Source organism: Tenrec ecaudatus, chromosome 4, assembly GCF_050624435.1.
Source record: "Tenrec ecaudatus isolate mTenEca1 chromosome 4, mTenEca1.hap1, whole genome shotgun sequence".
Classification (NCBI taxonomy): Eukaryota; Metazoa; Chordata; class Mammalia; order Afrosoricida; family Tenrecidae; genus Tenrec; species Tenrec ecaudatus.
In genome coordinates this window covers 173067940-173091227 of record NC_134533.1, presented here as the reverse complement: position 1 = coordinate 173091227, position 23288 = coordinate 173067940, and the positions used below count along the sequence as shown (strand labels likewise).

The 23288-nt window shown below is 38.1% G+C and overlaps 1 protein-coding gene across 11 annotated transcripts in view; it reads right to left on the bottom strand.

The window, feature by feature from the left end:
• The window catches only part of LRRFIP2 (LRR binding FLII interacting protein 2), a 120453-nt gene that overhangs the window by 35490 nt on the left and 61675 nt on the right, over positions 1–23288 (bottom strand). For all 11 annotated transcript variants that reach the window (XM_075547074.1, XM_075547065.1, XM_075547063.1 and 8 more), the window contains 2 exons: positions 4936–4980; positions 3210–3326 (listed from right to left, as the gene is read on the bottom strand). In XM_075547074.1, the coding sequence (XP_075403189.1) occupies positions 3210–3326; positions 4936–4980 (162 nt within the window). The remainder of the gene's footprint in view (positions 1–3209; positions 3327–4935; positions 4981–23288) is intronic.

Sequence of the window (23288 nt, the reverse complement as noted above, 5' to 3'; positions counted from 1 at the left end):
TGTCCTCTATAACTTGTTACTAAAATTAATTTGAAAGTCGTAAAAATAGGAATGTTTAATATTTATAACACAATGTCCAATGAGATAGCCTATCCTGAAGACACTATTTAAATGATAAAAGCATTGCTCGAAATGTCAACCATAATCCTTAGAAGAAAAGTGACAGCAGGGCAGATTTCAAATGGAAAATATTGTCTTTGTGCCTGTCCCTGTTAAGTATGGTCTATTCTGATGGTTTGAGGGCTCTGGGGGTCTAGTGGGTTAGGTGCTGGGCTAACTGCAAGATCAACAGTTGAAAGCAGCAGTCCCTCTGCAGGAGGAAGAGGAGACGTGCTACTCAGGTAAAGGTATACAGCCTTGGAACCCCTGTCCCACAGGGTTCGCTATGACAGTGAATTTGAGCGTCAGCTTGGTTTTGATAGAAGGTAATTGCTGCAGCGCACAAACCACAATTATGGACTTGCAGGCTCAGTTCCCAAAAGCTGATCATACTTCATACATCTTTACTGTACTGTATGTACTTCCCTTGCTCCCTTCACTCCGCTCCTTGGTAGGATAGTCTGTCTTTTACTCATTAATTCATTCAACAGGCATTCCCTAAGAGCCTTCTAGAAGCCAGGTGCTGGGACACAATAGTCTCACTCCTTCAAGGAGCTCATTCTTTTAAGAAAAACAATTGGCAGTTGTTTAGCAATAGCAAGCTAAAGCTGAGGCTGGAAGTCTTTGCCCTGTTATCTTTTTCACTTCACTAGACCAGGGATCCTTGAACTTTTTAAACAGGGGACCAGGTTCACTGTCCCTCACACCCGTTGGAGGGCTGGACTATAGTTAAAAAAACAAACAAACCAATGAACAAATTCCTATGCACACTGCACATATCTTATTTTGAAGTAAAAAAAACAAACGGGGCAAAAACACCCGGCGGGCCGGATGTGGCCCAAGGGCCACAGTTTGAGGACGCCCGCCTAGACTGTGGCACCTGCGGACAAGAGTTTCTCTCACCTGCCTTTGCATACCCAGTACACTTAGGCCTTGTACATATAAGGACTCGGGAAATATGGACACCTTCAAAGCTGGGCGTCGGGTCACTAGGAGTCAGAATCAACTCGATGGCAACAGGGGGGGTTTCTGTCTGTCTGTTTGATCATGTCAAGCTGTGGCAAGACTAGCCTGGGTCAGCTCTCTTCACTGTCACTGTTCCAAACCTTCTCTACCTCTCCAAGCCTACTCTCAAAGCAACCCAGTTCATACCCCAGGCTCCTATTTGTACCCTGCCTATACAATCTTATTCAGACACCACCTCCCACGGTATGCTCTACTGCTTGTGCCGACCCCCAGCTCCGGTGCATCCATCCCTTCATCGAAACCCTGAACTACCCTTTCAATTACTCGCTACTTTGCTCTGACAGCTATCCCTTCAACTTCCTTAATTTAAACCTTCCCTGGTTGCTCAATCCAACAAATGAAAATTTGTTTCCTTTAAAAGGAAATAAAAATCTCTTTTTTAATCTTTACCTACTGCCCAACCAACTTCCCTCCTCCCATATTAACTTGCTCATTTGACCTTCATTATTCAGCCACAGCACGCGGCCTTGGGCCATAGAGTATCCACTAAAGATCATGGGCCCAAATCAGGTTCTCAGGCATTCAGCCACTTCCCTCGCTTATGCTCTGAGCGACTATCATCAGAGTCTGAGTGGGTACATCCCAGGGTTCCATCTTCTGTTTCTCTCTTTTAAGTTTCCTTTCTCCCTGAACTAGTGACGTGATGTGGTATGTGTAGGATCGATAGACAGAGGGTGAAAAAGAATGCTCAATCTCCCATGATTCAACTCCCAGAGGCACAAAGGATAACTCCCAGTTCTTCATCTGCCTTCCGGATAACGCATGCTGGCAAGACAGACCTCCTCATCACATCCTCCCCCTACACTGTCCCTATCGTCCATCTTGCTGCCAGATCTGACAATGCTGTTATACCTGCTCCTGTCATTCAAGCCAGAAATCTAAAAGGCATCTGATTTCTTCTATTCCCTTCCCTCCTACCCTCATATCCAATCCCTCACTCTGTGTCCCCATCCAGTCTTTGGTTTCCACTGCAATGCCGCCCTCATTCAGAACCTACACTAGTGTTCCCCTGGCCTCCTTCACCAGGATCAAAGTCATCTTGAAAAATATAAATCAAGCCGCATCATTCCCTTATTTAAGAACCTACAACTGTAGGCAAAACTGAAGTTCTCTCAAACCGACATAGAAGACTACACCATGATGTGGCTCCTCATTACTGTGCCACTCTTCTCTCTAAGCCATCGCTGCTGATCTCCAGTCCCATCCTTCCCTCCCACTGGCAACGTGGGTGTACAGATCATCTTCTTTTCCTCTATGTGAATCCCTTTGAAAAAGTCCTCTCACTCCAGTGTAGGAGTCTCAGTCTCTTTACCTGTGAATTTTTATTCTTCCTTCAAACCTAAGCTCAGAGTCTATCTCCAAGGAAAATCCTATTACCTCTTCTAATCCAATTCAAATGAGGTTTCCTGTAGTCCCTAAATGGACCTATGTTTGCAATAACTTTATTCCCACCTGACCTGGTTTTTACCACTTTCCCTCTCTTAAGAGATGGTGAGCTTCTGAATGCCAGACTCTATTTTACCGTCTGTTTCTACAGGGCCAAGTGGGAATGGTATTGAAGGAATGAATTAAGTTTTCTCACAACCCCTACCTACCCCATTCCTAACACATAGTAGGTTACACAAAAAGGCATTTAAATAGAATTTAAAATTTTACACTTTCAACAAGTATGTGTACTCAACAAATGGGTTGAATGTGGTTTTTTTTATTATCTTCAGGCATTTCTTTTACAGAAACTATTATCACACCTCTATTATCATAAAAATAATGGCTCAAAAGACTAAGAATTCCTAGAGTCTGATTCCCTATACACTCACATATTTTCCATTTAAAATATGCTGAATTATTTCTGAGAAAATCACTTTCACATATTTTACCAAGATTTTTGCATTTGTGAATTAGCAGAAGAGAAATTAAAAAAAAACCACAAAAACAATTGCCTTCCTTTCAGAAACATCTAGGTCACATTTTTTAACTACATTAACTTTATTTTCCCTACTAAATCACATTAGAAGTTAAAAGTTCCAGATTACTACAAAGAGACCAAAGACTTTTGAAAAAACAAACCAAAAACTGCCGTTTACCCGCAATTCACTTAATGAGGTGTCTGGATCTATTAAGCTGCTGGTATCCCCGCTTCCTCTTCGGGAAGAGTTCCCACTTAGAGGGGTTGTTGCTGAGGCAGAATTTCGAGATGAAGGCTAGGGAGGAAAAAAAGATGACACATCCAAATCTTGTTTCTTTAAAATGCATTTGCTGGGGAAATTAAAAAGGGGGCCCAGGAGAGTACTGGAAAAGAGTATCAGGTTCAGATGGGACATATTCACACCGTATGGATGGAAAAGGCACAAGCACAGTCTACAGGCAATGGGTGTGGCCTTTGGGGAGGGGATGTCGAGAGGAGGGCTCGGAGCCACACCAAGTATAACTCAAACTCCTGATCGCATTTATAATGGACAGCAATTAAAATAGGACTGCTTTTTTGGGGGGGGGATGTATTTTTGTATTTGAAGTTATCTTGCCATATTGTAAACAACATGGGGATAAGCATATCAGATTACATTAAGATAAATAATTTTAAAACTTTAAAACTGGTATGTTTATTTAGTAGTCTCCCTCTTAAATTCCTACTCTTGTAAGTTAAAAATGTTTCTAATACACTGCTGATTAAGTTGGAGATACTATTTGCACCTGAACAACTATAAATTTAGGCTGCTCACCCCACCCTTAGTTTAAAAATAAGAGTATGTGATTAATTAGTCAATGGTATAAACCTGTAATGTCCAATATACTAATCATCAGCCACTCACTAAGGAGCCCTGGTGGCAGGAGTTACAAGTTGGGCAGCTAACCTCAAGGTCAGCCATTCAAAACTACTGACCTCTGTGAAAGGAAGGCAAGGCGTTCTTAAAGAGTTAAGAGTTATAACTTTGGAAACCCACAAAGGCAGTTTTCCCTTGTCCTACTGGGTCACTATGAGATGGAACTGGGTCGGTGGTAGTGAGGTTGAATTGAGCCACTCATTAAGAGCATTTCAAATGTGGCTAGTCCAAAGCTTTAAAGTATAAAATAAAAACCAAATTTCTAAGTATTAGTACTGGGATTAAGATGAAAAAATATTCTATAACAACTTTTCATATGGGTTACATGTTGAAATACAACATTTTGGATAGATTGGATAAAGTTAAATACATTATGAAAACTTTTTATTTTTACCTATTTACACTTTTTTAACTGCTTTCTTTGTACCCATTTAATGGAACTAACGTCTAAGTAACTTAAAACTGCATATGTGGCTTACATTCATGGCTCACATTATTTAGTATGCTATTGGACCCAACAGGTATATTTGTCTAGGGTATATCATAAAATGAATCTTGCCAAATCATTTTCCGTAGATGACTTCCTAAAACTACTTCCAGAAGAAACTTTTTTACAAAGGAACTCCTAGAAATGATTTCTTTCTTAAAGAAATAGCTCATCTATAAAAGAAAAACAGCTCTGAATGTGTCACCACCATTCCTAAAATCCACTTCATTGTCAGTGTTTAATGGCATCTTGGGATCAATTTCTAGAGGAATAGAAATCCAAAAGCAGCCAAAAGCTACAAAAGGGACATGCAAGAAAATCGACTCCAGTGCCTTTTCTCTTCCCAGTGCTTCCCATGACTCAACTCCAAAGGAATTTTAGGGGGTCAAGTAAAGGAAACAGAGGAAGGGAGGAAGAAGTCCAATTGTAGTATATTAAAGAATGAAAGAGAAGATTAATTGACCCTGGGAACTTAATTCCCTTAGGAATTTGTATACTTACCCTTGTGTAATTTTCAGCATACTGTTTGTCAGATTTTTCATCCAACTAGAAAAGAACAGATAAAAATCAGGAAAGATGCTTGGCATGGTTTTGGTGGGGAGGTGGGGAGGTGGGGTGGGGGTGACTCATTTGAATTCTCCAAGTTCAGAGAAGTTTGGGACCTAAAATAAACACCCTAAAACTGAAAGTCAAAGCATATAAAACAAAATGTCAGGAACATTTGTTCTCATGCTAAGACATGAAGGTTTTGTTTTTTTTTTAAAGAAAGACATGAAGTAAGCAAACTGTACCTACTCAAAAGCTTAAGACTATTAGGTATATTTTCTTCTTCTTCTTTTGTTTATGTTGTCATCATCTTTCTTTATTTTAATAAATCATTTTATTGGAGGCTCTTTTAGCTCTTATAACACTCCAAACATCAACTGTATCAAGCACATTTGTACAATGTGTTACCATCATCATTTTCAAAATATTTTCTTTCTGCTTGAGCTCTTAGTATCAACTCCTCTTAGGTATATTTTCTTTTTATGCAATTTAAAACACATTAAAGAAAACTATATATAAATAGGTTACTCGCACAAGTATGTATACACAAAAAATCTTGTATATATAAAAAAAGGAAAGTGTCATGAAACCAACAATCAAATTTTTTATTTTAAAACATTATTAGGTCACAAGATGCATTGCTCAGGACAACAATTAAGCAAAAAAGTTCAGATTAGAATACAGCAGGTCATATATATCATCAAACAAAAATTTCCCGGAAATGTTTGGCTATCTGAGTCCATAAATAACTGTCCTCCTTTGCCATGAGATCAGAAGAACTGAATGGTGCCCAGCTACCATGACTGACATTCTGAGCAAAGCTTCTATGGAGGAAAGGAGGAAAGAGTCTACAAGTTCAGGTTCCCATGGAATCCAGGCTTTCTGGAATCGTGGAGGCTGGATAAACCCCAAAAATTATGGCCCTGAGATAATCTTTAAACCTAAATCAACTATGTCCCCTGACATCTTCTTCAAACCAAGTACTAGTTTAGTGTAATTTGGAAAGAATGTCTACCTTGAACATTGTGCTCCTTTAAAGAACTACATGGAATCAGATTGACAACAGCAACGTGAGAGGTTAGAGGAAGGAAATCGTCAGAGAGCTGTGCGTTTACATGAACTGGGTAGAAATGATTCAGAAAAAGACGTTGAAACTGGTTTCACATTTGAAGAACATGATCAATGTCCCTTCATGGTACATGGAGAAATTGTTCAATTGGTGCATATTATTGTGTGTATTCTCAGCAACTATAACAAGGACAAATTATTTTTAAAATGTCTCCTATCGCATTAAGGAATAAGTTGTTTAATACATACATATGTAGTCCTTCCACCCAAAATAAATTCACAGAAAAGAATATGAGTAGGTGACCTCTCTTCATATTGTCATACACCCACCCTCCCACCTCCAATCTCTCACTGCAAACGCAATCTCCAACCTTTTTTAAACGCCTAACGATACTATCGTACACACATTGTACATCTTTTTTCTCCCCTTACAAGTCCCAGAGATTACAGAAAGTACTATAGTTCATTTTTTACAGCATTTATCATTACCTAGCACTGTCATGTTTATTTATTTGCTGTATGATCTCCAGGCTATAAGGTTAATGTCTGTCTTATTCTTCCCTGTGTTCCTAATACCAAGAATGGCACCTGGCATACAAAAGAACTCAAATTTTTTTGGATGAGTGAGAGTAAGAGGTATACCTCAGCAGTAATTTAATTTTCAGTTATTGTAAGAGCTGCATGATATCCTATTATCTGGACATACCATAATGGAGTTAAACAATCATCTCATAAGCCTTAAAGGAGTTCTACAAAGTGTTTTCAGAAGGGAGGAACCTTAGAGGTCTAGTCTAAATCCTTACCTGATTAGCTGAGGGCAAAGAAACTCGAGGTTAAACTTGGCTGACACAAATAGCAGAACTGAATCTAACCTCAGTTTTATGCGTTTGAATCCCAGTGCTTATACTATTTACCTTCAAATGCTGTCCAGTTACCACCAGGAACAAAAGAAGTCTCATAGCGTTTCAACTAAATGGAAGTATATCCAGACTCCAATTCCTAGCTCAACCTTCCCACCTGGCCCAAGCTAGACAATATGTCTGAAACCTTCAATTAATTATTAAAGCATAAAATATTCTTCTTTCTAGCTTTATTCACATCACTTCACCATAAAATTTCAAAAGTTTTTCCAGGTTTTCTTCCCCCCCCCCCACTCATATTCATCATGCTCATTTTCTCTCGCAAACATTTTATTATGATGATCAGCAGTAAGGGAATACTATTTTAGACTTAATTGCTATAATATGAAATTTTTACAGCATGTAGAATGTTCTAAAGCAGTTAAGTGATTAAAATATATTCTTCAGTAATTGACAGTTACTGCCATAAAAAGGAACAATCCCTATCACATCTCTACTAGCAAAACACACAGGCTACTACTAACACCTTATCCTTAAAGGTGAAAGAGGTCTTACATCTGAGTAAACTGGATAACTCTCTTCAGAACATTTCCTCACTCTGGTCTGCTACTGAGTTAAAGAGAAAAGCAAGCAGCATTCAGAAAGATAAGCATTCTTGCTAAGACTATTGAAATAAATCCTTCTTCATATCACCTCTCAAAAAATGACCCCCAACTCACCCATTTTTTAATGAACAAACTACTGGAAACAGTCTTGCATCTCAGAGGTTGCAACACCGAACTAGTTCAAAATGATGATTATGCAGGGTTCTTCTGTCACATCCCAATTGTCGCAATCCAAACTGATCATGCGCCAAACTTCAAGGATTGTTAAAGCAGCAAAAATACTCAGAGCAACCATGCCGCAGCCCAGTCACTTTGGCTGCAGTGACTTGGCCAGAGACTCATTTCTCACTCCTGAGTCTGCAATCCTGTGCTGTCGCTGACATCCTAAAAGTCCCTGGTGTTCCAGTAGCCACACAACCCACACAACTCCATGAAATGACAAGCTACTGTTCATAAGGATGACCCGCAGAGTAGGCCAGACTGTGAAATGGCTTTGAAATAAAATAAAATTTAATTGTGTTAAGTATAAGAGGGTATAAAGGTATATTATTCTAATCAAATATGTATTGCACAGTTTCTTCAATGCAGTAATTGGATTCTGAAAGAACTGAAAAAAAGAAAATCTGATACTCAACCAAAGCAAAGAATAATTAATAATTTCCTAAAGCAAAATGCAATGCTGGAAGTACCTACTCAGCTCTGCCAAACAATTCAGAAGGCAGCTAGCTGGCTAACTCACTGGAAGAGATTCATATATTCATATATTAAACATTATTAGATAGTATTATTTATATCACATGCAACATCAGGATAAACAGAGAAGACTGAAATTGTCCAGGATTTCATTTAACTTGGAGCTACAATCAATTCCATGGAAGCAGCTATCAAGAGAGCAAATGATGTACAGCTTTGGGCCAATGTGCTCCAAAGGCTGTATGAGTTTACCCAAGTAGAAAGTTCCAGGAACAGGCAGAAGAATGAATAAGTCTGTCTGAGAAGTACAGCCAGAATGCTCTTTAGAAGCACGAGTGGCTAGACTCCATCTAATGTACTCTGGGCATGTTTTCAGATGGTGCTAGTCCCTAGATAAGGACATCATGCTCAGTAAACTAGAAAGTGAGTGAAAAAGAGGAAAACCCTCAACGTGATGGACTTACTTCAAAAACTGGGCTAAAACATAGCAACAACTGACAAGGAACTACAGCAAACCTAAATACTCTATCATTAGTCTTGTCCAATGAAGGGCTGATAGCCATTATCAGCACCTCCAAACTCAGAAATTATAAACCGTAATTTTACAAATATATTTTGGGACCACAAAAGAGTAGCCGGTAAGTGTCATTTAAAATTGTGAATTCATTGTCAGTATTTTAAAATCAGGGTATTACTTGAAAATTCTTATCTCCAGCTATTTTCTAAAGAGTGGGAAAGAGAGGAGTCAAGTCCACATTTCACAAGTCTCTCCCAGGTTTAATTATAGTGCACTCTTTAAAGGACATGTAGAGAATGCTACTTGCCCTAGAGATTGGGGAGGTCAAATTTTTAGGTTTTCCCAAGAGCCACGAGTTCAGGATAGTATATAAAACAAAAGCCCAGTGCTGTCAAGTTACTTATGACATGTAATGACCCTCAATTGGGTTTTTGAGACTATGAGTCATTACAGAGTAGACAGCTTCATCTTTCCTCTAAAGAACAGCTGGCAGGTTTGAATCATTGACCTTGTGGGTAAGAGCCCAGCGCCTTACCCACAGTACCACTAGGGCTTACATAAGTACTCATAAAACTATTTAAAAATATAAAAGCCATTGGCTCACAGTATGTTTTTTTTTAATGGAGCTGATTAGATTTGCCAACTCTTGCTCTGTGTTTATATCACAGGATATTTAATTAGCAGAAGGCAGGACATTAAAAAAATCATTTTATTAGAAGCTAGTACATTCTTTTTTTTAAATAATTTTATTAGGGGCTCAAACAACTCTTATCACAATCCACACATACATCGATTGTGTAAAGCACATTTGTACATTCATTACCCTCATTATCAAAACATTTGGTCTCCACCTAAGCCTCTGGCGTCAGCTCATTTTTCCCCTCCTTCCCTGCTCCCGCTTCCCTCATGAACCCTTGATAATTTATAAATTATTTTGTCATATCCTGCCCTGTCCGATGTTTCCCTTCACCCACTTTTTTGTTGTTCGTCCCCCAGGGAGGAGGTTATATGTAGATCTTTGTAATTGGTTCCCCTTTCCAACCACCCTCCCTTCACCCTCCCAGTATCACCACTCATACCACTGGTCCTGAAGGGATCATCTGCCCTGTATTCCATGTTTCCAGTTCCTATCTGTACCAGTGTATATCCCCTGGTCTAGCCAGATTTGTAACCAGATTCAGGAACTAAAGGAAAGTTGTATGTTTCATCGTTGCTACATTGCACCTTGACTGGTTCGTCTCTCCTCCCCAAGACCCTTCAGTAAGGGGATGTCCAGTGGCCTACAAATGGGCTTTGGGTCTCCACTCCACACTCCTCCCCTCATTCACAATGATATGATTTTTTGTTCTGACGATGCCTGATCCCTTCAATACCTCGTGATCGCTCAGGCTGGTGTGCTTCTTCCATGTGGGCTTTGTTGCTTCTGAGCTAGATGGCCGCTTGTTTACCTTCAAGCCTTTAAGACCCCAGACACTATACCTTTTGATAGCCGGGCACCATCAGCTTCCTTTGCCACATTTGCTTATGTACCCATTTGTCTTCGGTGATCATATCGGGGGAGGTGAGCACACAATATGATTTTTTGTTCTCTGATACCTGATAACTGATCCATTTGGCACCTCGTGATCACACAGGCTGGTATGTTCTTCCATGTGGGCTTTGTTGCTTTTGGGCTAGATGGCCACTTATTTACCTTCAAGCCTTTAAGACCCCAGACGCTATATCTTTTGATAGCCGGGCACCATCAGCTTTCTTCACCACATTTGCTTATTCACCCGCTTTATCTTCAGTGATTGTGTCGGGAAGGTAAGCATCATAGAATGCCAATTTAATAGAAGAAAGTATTCTTGCATTGAGGGAGTACTTGAGTGGAGGCCCAATGTGGCAGGACATTTTTTAAAACTGCTAACCTTTTCACTTCTATGTAGTCACTTAAATATATTGTCAAGGAGGAGTTAAGTATAAGAAGGACATAATCACTAATTCAGAAATTATAAATTATAGGCAGACAGAATTCAAAGTTTGTAAGAGAAAAAGTAAACACGATTTAAATTTGTCTATACTTATGAAGAAAAAGGGTGCTACCAAACAATTAGACACTATTTTAAAAGAATTGAGTCTCTGTTTTCTAAAGCTTTATATTAAGTATCTAGAATACCTAAAAACTACACTTAAATTACATGTTGGGATTAAATTAGTTCAGAAATTGATATTAAAATATAATCATTAAAAAACTGCAAAAACTTTACTGCCAACGAGTTAATTCACTATAAGCTCGCTGAGTTGAGATTGACTCTACGACAGTTTATAATAATCAGTGAAGGGCTAGTTAAAAATCATTGCTACCTCTTCATTTAAAAATTCATTTCTAGCTTTTCTAATTTTTAAACAATGCCTCTCATTTCCTCCCAAAGTGCTCAATAATCAGGACAGTGCTGGTTCTTGGGCAAACCAACACTAATGCCAGCAATGAAGGATGGGTCACAAGAGGAAACTGGGCAGTGACTTCAAGATCAGGTAGGTCCTGATCTGCTGGCTGGGGTTCCATCAGGATAACAAATGCACCAGGGCATCTCTATCTAGTCTTTCTTGCCTGACTTCAGATAATGCCACAATCCACTCCAATTCTTCCTAGTTATAGCACGTTACTGAGACCTACATAGCTCTAGAGACCTTTCAAAGGCTATCTAAAATTTTAATAATCACTAAAACCAAAGGGAAGGCAAAACTTATCAAGAGCATCTGAATACATGCTGCACATGAGATATTAAGAACTTATTTTAAATTTCATAATGGCACAAAATATTCTCAGAGATGCATACTAAACTAAGTTAAATAATACATCTAGGATTTTCTTTAAAATAATTTAAGGGTAAAAAAGAGGGGAGGGGTAAGAATGAGTGAAATAACAGTAGCAATGAATTTTGACAATTACCGAAAATGGTTGCATGGGGCAAATTTCCACAGATTTAAAAAAACATCAGAACACATCAAGATAGGTACCACTATATATATATCATGTTAATATATATTTATAAATATATATATATATATATATATATATATATATTTCATGTTAATATAGACAAATACTTCCTAAGCAGTAAATTCAGTCCCTAATTTTAAAATCTTGAAGTGTTAGCCATCAGACACAAGTTGTGACACAATATGACCACTCCATGCAATACACTCACACTGGTCAAATCGGGGATACTGATGTCATCCACCTCAGAGACAACACTGCCCCTACGATTGGAGCGGCTAAAATAATCAGCAGCAGAAACCTTTGGGCCATAAACAGTTAAGAAAAAAGGAAAAGTTAAAACCCGTGGTATACTGGGAATCTTTTAAAATTTTAGTTGTATGATAGGTTATGAAATGAAATGTGGAAACACTGCAATTAACCTACTCAAAAGAGAAAGAAAATAGATTCCTAAATAATCTAGCAACTCCTTAAAATAAGCTTTTAACTAGAAGTCTATGCTGTAGATCATTTAGTGCATGAGGGCCAGTAAGTCTCCTGTGTTTAAGACATGCACCACCATTAATAGTCATGTTTCTAGGAGAGATATCTACCTAAAGTCTCTACTAGACAAAATGTGTGATTCATAACTACCAATTCAGTTAACCACATATATGTTGGCCTCCTTTTCAGGGGAAAAAAATTACTCACTAGCCCTTTGGCAATGAAAAATGTTTTATCATTGCCCATAATCCTGGATAAAGTGCAGGGGTGTGTTTTTGCGCGCGCGCACACACACACACACACACACACACACCCGTGCTGTCCCAGTGCCTACTTTGGGAAACACTGCTCTAAACTAACACCAACTTCACCAATGTACTTAAGAGTTTTTTATACAATGTGAAGTTTTTGAGAAATTTTCTTTTACTAAATGTACCTAAGTACATACATACAATATCAACAAGGAATAAAAAAATGAAAACACCGAAATACTCATTGACTTACACTGTGAAGTATGGAAAGGCAAGTTATTAATGAAAGTGTACACAGTCCCCCAAGAATGGATTTTCAGGATAACATTTTTGTAGAAATTGTTGTTATTAAAAGCACATTTCACTTTCCAATGGAGACCATGCAATAAGATAGTGCTATGATTTTTAAATGATCACATTTGCATGTAGCCCTGCTCACCACACTCTCTCTTCGCCCACAACTGGCACGACCTGAAGACGCAATGCTCTCAGTGTCATCGTCGGTACACTATAGATATGAAAGCAGATAATGAAAAAGACAGAGCTTCACTTCAGATCTTGGGAGACTGCAAACTCAGTTGGTATGGTTTGGGGAAGTATATAAATAGTCTATATAAGCATTATCATTAACATGATCTACAATGCATCATTAAGCAGAAAAGGCTATTTCTGAGAGTAATGTACTTTCATTAAGAAAAAGCAAAAAAAAATTCCAAAAAGAATAAAGATGAAATTGAAACTTTTCCCTATTTACATTAATTGAAGTGGTGGTGAAACTGACCAAAACCAATTAGAAATTTTGAACCTCCAGGCCCACCTCTTTGGGATCCCACACCAAGGAGGTCAAAAGAAATACAACAGGGCTTCAAATAGTCCGTGGGATAATGGAATTTAAAGACAATGTAATTAATTTTTCATGAACTTCTCTGAAGCCCTCTTGTATGTTTAATGTTTTCATTTGTGAGAAAAAAAAGAAAGAAAAGAAAATACTAAATAATATGTCAAAGGCAGAATTTCCTACCAGCTAGGACACTTAAATGATCATTCTTATATTCTTTCATTCACTGCTATGCAACTTGTAGAAGCATTTCCAACAGCACCCTACATGAAGCAAACTTCTGTCTACTTCACCAGCAGAAGATTCATCTTCTGGCATCTAGTTTTTCTCCATTCTGACCATGCTTCTAACATCACTAAGGAGCCATTCTGACATCATTAAAATAAGAACTCTGAATCTTACTTACAAATAAAATATGAACACAAGATTCTACATTTGATTGAAAATAGTTTATCGTTTTGTTTGCATAGGGAAACCATACTTGATACATGAAATGTGTGGCCCAGCCTAAGTATTATAACAATGTAAAACTGTATTAACAAGGTCAACAAGGGTTCAAGTAGAAAGAAAATGTTTTGGAAATGTTGACGGCAACATATATACAAGTGGGCTTAATACAATTGAGTGATGGATTGTTAAAGATTTGTAAGAGTCCCTAAGAAAATGATTTTTGAAAAAGTAGAGTAAGTTTAAAAATAAACTCCTTTATTACGTAAAAAAAGTCTTCAACAATAAACATTTGCGTGATTTCCTTTTTTTAACATAGGGCTGGTCATCTTAGAAAAACCCTTTGGAAATGATAAGAGAATGAGCCAGGCATATTGATATGAAAGAAGGCCCATAAAACTCAACTGATGGACTCCAAAATATAACCTCACTTGGCCATTTAAAAACTGCTTTTGGGGGAGGGAAGAGAGAAAAATGAAGAGCTGATACTAAGGACTCAAGTAGAAAGAAAATGTTTTGAGAATGATGATGGCAACATATGCGCACATGTGCTTGACACAATGGATGGATGTATGGATTGTGATGAGTTGCACGAGCCCCCAAGAAAATGATTTTTAAAAAAAAGGAACCACTTTAAAGTCTCATTTGCTTTGGGGTATGTAATTAATACAATGTGGGAAAAGTGGCAATATACATAATAATATAAATGCATATGCTCTTTGATCTCATCACTTTATGGTTAGCAATTTATTTTGCTGATCTACCCATAAGTACACAAAAAATATACCTGGATATGAATGCTCATTGTACAAGGATTTGTAGAGGCAAAAAAAGATTTGTAGTAGCAAAAAAAGAAGAATTTTTAAATGTATAGTCTATACACTACAGATAATATATTGCTCTTTTAATAGATATACTAATAGAAAATAATCTCCAAAAGACATCAAGTGAAAAAAACAAACTAACAGCATGGCTTATTTTTTAAAAACCAACTTTTAAATATCAAAGAGAATATTATGTAGGAAGGAGCTTTAAAAAGTTAATGAAAAAACTTCATTCTTTCTTAATTCCATTTTTCAACAAACCTTTGAAGTCCCTCAATTGTATTCAAAATAAAGGACATTCAAAACTGAATTAAAAATCTCTGGAATATACATAAGAACAAAGATTGGGGAATGAAAAGAGAGGAGAGTCAGAGAACTTTTACTATGGGCTTTCCTTAAAAATTAAAACTGTTTCTAGTACTCCAGAAGGTTCCGTGATTAGAACTATCTCTATTGTATTTTACATAAAAAATTGGAGCTGACGTGAGAGAGCATAATGTAAAACAATAAAGAGAGCGAAACATAGGCTACCCAACTCATAAACTATCACCACAAAAAGACAGTATGTTCCACATGAATGTCAATTAAATATTAAAAGCTCCAGGAATTTTAGTGACACGAGTGCACACTTGTTTTTAAAAATTGCATGCTAAATCGCATTCGTCCAGAAACTACCGATTAGGACAAATTAGTGCTTCTGTTTGTGTGCTGAGGAACAGCTCTAATGCAGGCACAGAGTGCAGCACATCACATCCACGATATTCCAAACTGTGAGCAGAGATGAATGAAACAACCAAGGTGGTTTTGAAAAGCATGCGACAAGGCTCGACAGCTCACCACAGGACTGCTCCGAGTTGAACTTGTTCTCGAGGAGTAATAACTGTATTCAGAGGGCTATAAAGTTTCCAAAAAGAAAGGTTTATAACCGTACACAGCTCCTTTTCCAGCTAGGAACATATGACCCTGGTTCCCAGGGTAAAGGTAAAATCACCCGTCTGGGACTCTACCTCACTCCCACCCACAGATCAACCAGCCCGTTAAAAGAGGGAAGAAAGAAAGGGGTGTTCTAAGAAGTGCTGCTCCCATCCTCCTCCTCAGCAGGGAAAGAGAATGTTTCTATTTGTGTCTATTTGTACCCACTTCATATTTTAAACTGTGACTTCCAGAAGGTATTCTTCTCACAGCTTAGGGACAGTCACAGTCATAAACGGCATGGCTCTTGCTCATAGAGTACTGACAAATCAGACTAAATGACTTTCTCACTGAAAATAAATGAGCCCACCTAAAATCATCAACCTTTTCCCTATTTCCCGCTGGTTAGACTTACAGTTCGAGACCCATATGGGCTATATAATCCACCATCATACAAAGATGCCTAAAGAAAAAAGGAAATGCAATTTATCTATTTTGCATCAGAGGTATTTTTAAAGTAACATAACTTCTTTGTAGTACTGAGTTCCAAAAAAGTTTTGAAGAATAATCATACCTTCCCAAGATGAAGACTGAAAAATGTAACACTCAGTTAACATGCATAAATTCCTACATCAGCCTCATTGCAATTTAAAATTTTTCCAACTCAGTGGTATTGTATTTCCTTTATATTATCATGATAAAACAAAACAAAGAGAACTAATACTTATGAATTTATTCTCTCAAAAGAGCGGAAAAGAAAACTGAAGTACAGAAATCGCTCGTTCCTTGTCACAATAGGACGAAGTTAGAAAGCTGTAGGCTTTGAGTGCACTCCAAGTCACAACAATCAATAGCTGGAAACCAACCAGCTCACAGCTTGCACATTCCGCAGAGCTGGCACTGTCCGCTTTGCTCGTCAGCCTCCTCCTGCTGCTTCAGCAGAGCCCAACACTAATGTGGCCGAGGCCCCAGCAACAGGCGGTCCCAAAGGTAGATGGCATCCTTTGCATGGCAGCCATCTCACAAAAGTATGTGATTCAGCAGGAGCCAATACAAGCCTATCTCCTTGATAGGAAGCTGATTCGAAGCCAGGGTCTACCAATTGCCAGCAGCATCTACCTCTATGAAAGGAATACGTTTATTCTCACCAACCTGAGGTTTTGGTTTTGAAGCGGAAGCAGCACATTCTACAGTACACCTGGCAATGGAGCCATGTGCCCCTGACTAGTTTGGAGGAAGGCTGTCACGTGACAGAGCCAGCACACAACATCAGCAAGTCCAGTATTGCACATGCTCACAGAGGAAAATACAAACCAGACTGGCACTTCTCGGGAGACCAACACTTGCAGTTTGGAGGGCCTATGAAAAAAGTGCACTGTTATATACCAAGAAAAATAACTGGTAGCTGTGAAGGTCACACACCAGCAGAAAGCACAAAAGTACTAACCCTGTTACCCTTAGGTGTTGCCAGAGGGTCACTGTACAGAGAAGAACACTGTTAAGACACAAATAAATACGCAAGAGAAAGAGAAAGAATATTAGTCCCATAGTCATAAGCTCACCTGTCTTATGATTTCAAATTTTTATTAGCAATTTCCGAATGCATAAGGTACACAAAACACAAAAGTGAGAAATATTTGTCATTAAAGAAAGACCTTTTGAGAACATCAGTTTTAGGGACAGGAAAGAAAAGTATTCAGAGCAGTTTTCGACAAATGTGTGTATTTTTGTTCCGTTGGTCTCTGAACATGAAGAAGGAGACCGGACTCAGAAGATGCTGAGAGAGGAGGCCCATGGGAAAGGAAGGGTGGCAAAGTGTGGGCAGACCCCTCAGTCAGCAGCAGCACATGTGATGTTTTCTATGATCCCGTGACATAATCTTAAAGGCTTCGTCATGTTCTTGGGGAACTCTGAGTTACTGCCTCCGGCACTCTTTTCCAAAGACTAGAAAAACCTGTATTTCATAAGAAACCATGGACGACAAAGTGCCTTCGTTTCCAGAAGATAAATTGTACCAGTCATAATGAATTCCATACACTAAGGGCATGGCATCTTTTAAAAAGGAATTTCTTTCCTGATCATTTGAGGACACAATGTTCAGTTCTCACAAACTCAATCAGACACAGAGAACAGAGTATAAAAATTGAGTACGCAGGATTTACAAAGTGAATGATGTTAAATGTACTGTATTCATACACTCAATGTAAAGCTTAACTGTATGGGTTGCAAACGCTTTCAAAAAGCAAGCATTAAACAAATCCTAATATTAAACAAGTAACTGGTGACTGTATGTTTGAAAATTCCCATTTATAAAATAGTATTAAAATTAAGGTAATTCAGGAGCTCTCCCCCTTTAAAGATACACACAAACAGACTATATATATATATACACACACACATATATATATATATACACAATCATAAATAAGTTAGTTCTATCTTGTCAAAAAACAAAAAGGGTTAGCAGTGGGTTAAATTTGGATAGAACACACAAATCCGAAACATTTAGACAAACCCGAGTGTGGTAGACAGAGGTGGGTTTGCTATGTCTAAGGCTGCTATAGTTTCTCTGGTCAAAGTAGAGGCCACTCTGCAAAAAGCAAAACAAAACACATTTTTCCTTAGAATAAATGTTAATACTACACCACCAACAGTCTGAACACACAAAGGTAAATTTTTATATTCCCAGACCCTTTCTCCTCCAAAACAATTATCTTTAAAGAATTAGATCACAATTAAGAGTAAAGGTCTAAAAAAAAAAAACCAGAGTAAAGGTCAAAATAATAATTACTACAACTCTCTCAAAAAAGACTAGTATTAAAGATGAACTGTTTTTACACCAAACTATTATCTTCTTTTTTCTTAACTTCACAAATAAAACAATAAACCCTCAGTGAAATCAAATTGAAATAAGTGATTCATTTGAGTGCCAAGTACATATTTAGGAATGTACTTGAACGATCCTGGCCAACAACCTGTTTTTCAGCTAATCATATAAAGCCAGTGCAACCCCTTCCTGGGTTAGTTTTTTAAGCCTGCTGTGCAGGTTAGGAGTGTGCACATCCTCTGTAAAATGGAGGCTGAGCACAGACAACACTACTGCTTTTAGAACCCATTTGGCAAAGTCACAGAAATGATTAATTAGTTGGCTCTGAATATAGTTCCAAACTTTGCCAAGCCTCAATACTTGTCAAAATAAACTGATCACATTATTTTTTAAGAGCTAAATATAGTTGTCTGAAACACCAATAACCATTTCATTTTCAATACACAGCACAAAACGAACAATAACCTTGTACACTGCCTTTACCTGAGAGAAGAAAGGCATCTTAAAAGTTCCCTTTCCAATTTTCCTAGTTCTAGATGTATATGTTATTTGTTGTTTTACATATATATAATTACTGAAAGCTAATTAAGTACATTTAGAAAATTCCTGATGACGCTGTCTCCCAGCACAACTCCCGTCACTTTCACTGAGGGCCATGCATGACGCACTGCTCCCCAGGGCTCGCCTTAGTCTGCTCTAACGTTCTCCACTCCTAGTGATCAAGGCCTCAGCAGCCTCTCCCCACCTAACTGAGACCAGAGCCCCTTCCCTGGAACCCTGACTTCAGCAGGAAGCTCACACTGCACCTTCTTTTGCCAGTACTGTGACTGCCTTTACAAGAAAGAGGTGCCCTAGTGCCTCAATTGGGTTTTCCCCCACAAAAAGGGTCTTCCGGAAGGCGGGAATGGACAACAGTATTAGTTCTGTAGTTTAATTACATTCTAGGGTAAAGGAAGGTGTCCTGGTGGCGCTATTCCCATAACCATTCACAGCATCCGACACCCTCCACAGGGTCACTATGAATCAGGCAGTGGAGTGGGATAGCTTCCAGAGATTCCAGCAAGGGAGCAGGAAGCTCTGCTAGCACACTGCTTTATTCCTGCCAGGACACATAGTCCACATTCCCAAAATCTCACCTACAAACAAACTTTCCACATGAAACTTGTGAGTCATCCATAAGGTTACATGAGTTGGAGCAAACTTGATACGTAACATAATCCTAAAATGAAATCAGATTAAACTTCTAAAGTAAAGGCGATATTGTCACTAAGCCTATTCCTTAGTTCTATTCCCAAGGCTAGCTCATAAATATGGATGTGTTGTGAACGAGCTTCTTGGAACACCGAACAACTGTGGCCCTTGAAGTTAGCATATAGGAACAGGCTTCAAAAAGTTCATGGAAAAATTCCATTGTCATTTCATTCCATTTTTTCATAAATTTTAAGCACCCTCATATTAGTTTACTAAATCTTCTCTATGAAAACACAATTATTTTATTAGGGTTCTGATAAAGCCTGTTCCAATACATCCTCAAGTGTCAGTGGTGCCTTCAAAGCACACCAAAGCAGTCATTGATTCTTAAGCTCCCTCGAAGGTATCAGTGAGTTTACAGCAGAAGATAACCGTGCAGACACAGACCACACAAGACTAACCAGTGGATCTTTGTAAGAACCAGAAGATCTCTTCTTCGTTCCGTAAGAGTGACTGTGAGAATGACTCTGGAAGGAAATGTTTCAAGTTTAAAACGTTAAAGACCAAATAACAAACTTGTAAGAGTAATTTTAAAAAAGGAAACATATCCACACAAAGTATCCATATGAGGAAAAAAGTATTCTGCATGCAGTCTACTCCCTATCTGTTAGTAAACAAGTCCCTGAACTTGACTGGCCAAGGCATGTGGCCTCTCTAACCGTATCTGAATTTTCTTCACTTCCCCCCCTCTGGCCAGCGTGTGTGTGTGTGTGTGTGTGTGTGTGTGTGTCTCTCTCTCTCCCTATCCCCACCTAAAGAAAACTGGATGAGGACTGAGATCCAGATAGGATATTTATGGAAACCTGAACCCCAAAGCTCACTGGGTCACTCTACCTTCTTTACAAAGGTCTGGGTAACAAAAGCGTTCTCCTTCTGCTGCCTTCCTTACCTAGAGGAAGGGGAAAATAAACGGTCCCAAAAGCAATCCTTAGGGTCAACTAAAACAGGACTGAGAGGACAAAGAATGTGATGTTGGGCTGCCCTGGGCAGCAGCCCTCCTTCCACAAATGGACTGTCAGCCCAGTATGCTGTGGTGACAGAGCTGCTCAAAGTACTCTCAGGCCAAGTTAATGGTCCCACAGCATGTGATGCTCAAGAGGAAAACAGCCAAAAGATTGCCCTGAAGTGGATGGAGTAGCATTCCTGGACAATCAAGTTAAGGAACCTTTACAGGAAGGATTGTCTCAAATATAAGAGGAAACTTCGAAAAGTTCAGGGGAAAATGTAATGAAAAGATAAGTCATTTTTCCCCTGAACTTTTAAAACCTCTTCTAGACATACAGATAATCACGTAGATATGAGACAGTGGCAAGGAGTAGCTATGATACTAAAAAGATCATTTGGCAAACAAAAATTTCCCTCTAGGTTAAGTATGGCTTGCCTGAAATGAGGGGGCAGCTAGAAGTGTCCCTCCTTATCAACTGCTCAAAGGAATGGACTATCTGTTCTTCCCAAATCACCTCCCACATGGGCAACTAGGCTTCAAACCAATGATGATAAATTTGGTTTTGAATCTGCCTATCTTTCACCTTAAATATTTATACCAAACATTTCTAGGATATGCCTAGAGAGTCTAGAATTATAAAAATTATAAAAACAATTATGAAAATTATCAAAACAAAGACCCAACTCAACATTCTCATGCATAGTGTTGTATCCAGTTTCCACTGTGACTGATCGCTTAAGGCACATGGAACAGAGGTAGTCCGGTACTCCTGCAGTTCAGTGTGTAACCAAGCACTATTAGGTGCATGTCTTAGGAGGCAGTATTTATCAGCTGGGTGGTTCCATATTTTTTTTAAAATGCGATTACTACCAATCTCAGTCCTGATCTTGTAATACTAAGATAAAAATTTGCTATCCAAATATAAGCTATCCTACAACTGGAAAACATTTAAGTTTTATTCTGTTAGCCAACATTTCCCAAATACTGTAAATAAATGAATGAAAGTTAGTCATTATCCATGATGAGAATTTTCTCATCAGGTGTTTACAGAGTAAAGCTACATTTAACACAAAGTCATGCAACACGTACTAATGATGAAAGTCTTGGGGATCGATCCTTGGTAGCATCATACTGAATGTCAGTCCAAGGTGAGAGTTGGTTGTTTCCCAATTCAGAAATATCCAGAGGAGTAAAAAGTAACATGTAAAAATTATTAAAAGTCCGGCACTATTTTTAAAAAGCCAAATATGATCAAGTATCAAGGTCACTGCATTTGAATTAGAAAACATTCTTCCCTCTACTCTTTCTAGTACAAATTGTTGCTAAATTATATGTGTGTTTTAAAATGGCATGTCTATTTCCCTTTCAAATAACAGTAATAGTGAGGCAATTCAATCTCAGTATACTATAGCACAAAACACCTTAGGGAACCCTGTCAGTGATGCTTTATCTTTTCATTTATTTTAGCTGTTACCATCATTTGAAACATGACTTAAGTAAGATAGAGACAGGCAATGAGACAAAACTACAAAACTGGCAGGGTCAAGCTTCCACAAAGCAAGAGCAGCATCCAAAGCAGGAGTGCTCCTTGAATGTGTTTGTGCACACACACCTGAAAGACTCCCTTCTTCAGGAACCTTCCCCATCAAAAATGCTGATCAAACCAAGAAGCCCGGTCAGTTCAAAGTATACAACAAGCATGACATCAAATATAAGTCAGTGAAAAATAAAAGAACATATGTAAAGTCCTGAAAACCTAGTTTGTGTAGAACCCTTATTCAAGAAAAAACGGAGATAATTACTGTACTTAGATTTGTAGTTTTCTAACACTGTTTCTTAAACATTCTGACTTCCACGTGTAAAGCAGCTCAGCGAGGGCACCAATGGATAAAGCAAATAAAGGTGATGAACAAGAGCCTCAAGTGGGTTGGTTATTGTGTGATAAAAATATCTTTATTATACAACTCCTATATTCATTTAAGATACTGAAGAGCACAACTTTAAAAATGACTTAAAATAATGCTTTCCTAAGTGTAGGTTGCAACCTATTAATAGCTTATGAAAAATCCTTTCAGTGGTTTTAACCAGGACTTGAAAAAAAAGGATATATATTAGTGTGTTGTGTACAATAGTAAATTTAATTAAAATCTTGCTTGAATGATTTATTTTATTTACTTATAGATACCTTGTGACATAGCGGGTTATTCGCTGGCTGCTAACAGCAAGGTTAGCAGTTCAAATCTACTAATTTCTCAGCAGGAAAAAGATGAGACTTTCCACTTCCGAAAAGATTTACAGCCTTGGAAACCCAGTGGAGCAGTTTCACTCTGTCCTATCGAGTGGCTAGGACTTAGAATCAACACAATGGCAGTGAGCTCAATTTTTGGTCCATATACATACAAACATACCTATACCTATTTGTATGTGTCTGCCTGACAACTATGCAAAATTTATGTCTTGCTGCAAAGGTTAATAATTTTTTAAAATTTAAACTACACTATCAAATATTACCTAATTCTAATTTTACACAGTCTAGTTCTAATTAGACATGAAAATATTAGCTCAAATAAAACAAAGCTCTTCTGTTTGTGCCCAATAAGGGGGACGTTTCTAAAAGGTATCACAGAAACCATGAAAAATATACTAAGTGGTATAATTTTATCCCTTGTATAAATTCGTTCAAGATGATATTGCAATAATATAAATACCAAAAAGTACTGGAACAGAATAATCATCATTTATATACTTATCTTTAAACTTTAAGAATAGGTAAGAGTTTTTATTGCATATTTAACAAACTTTT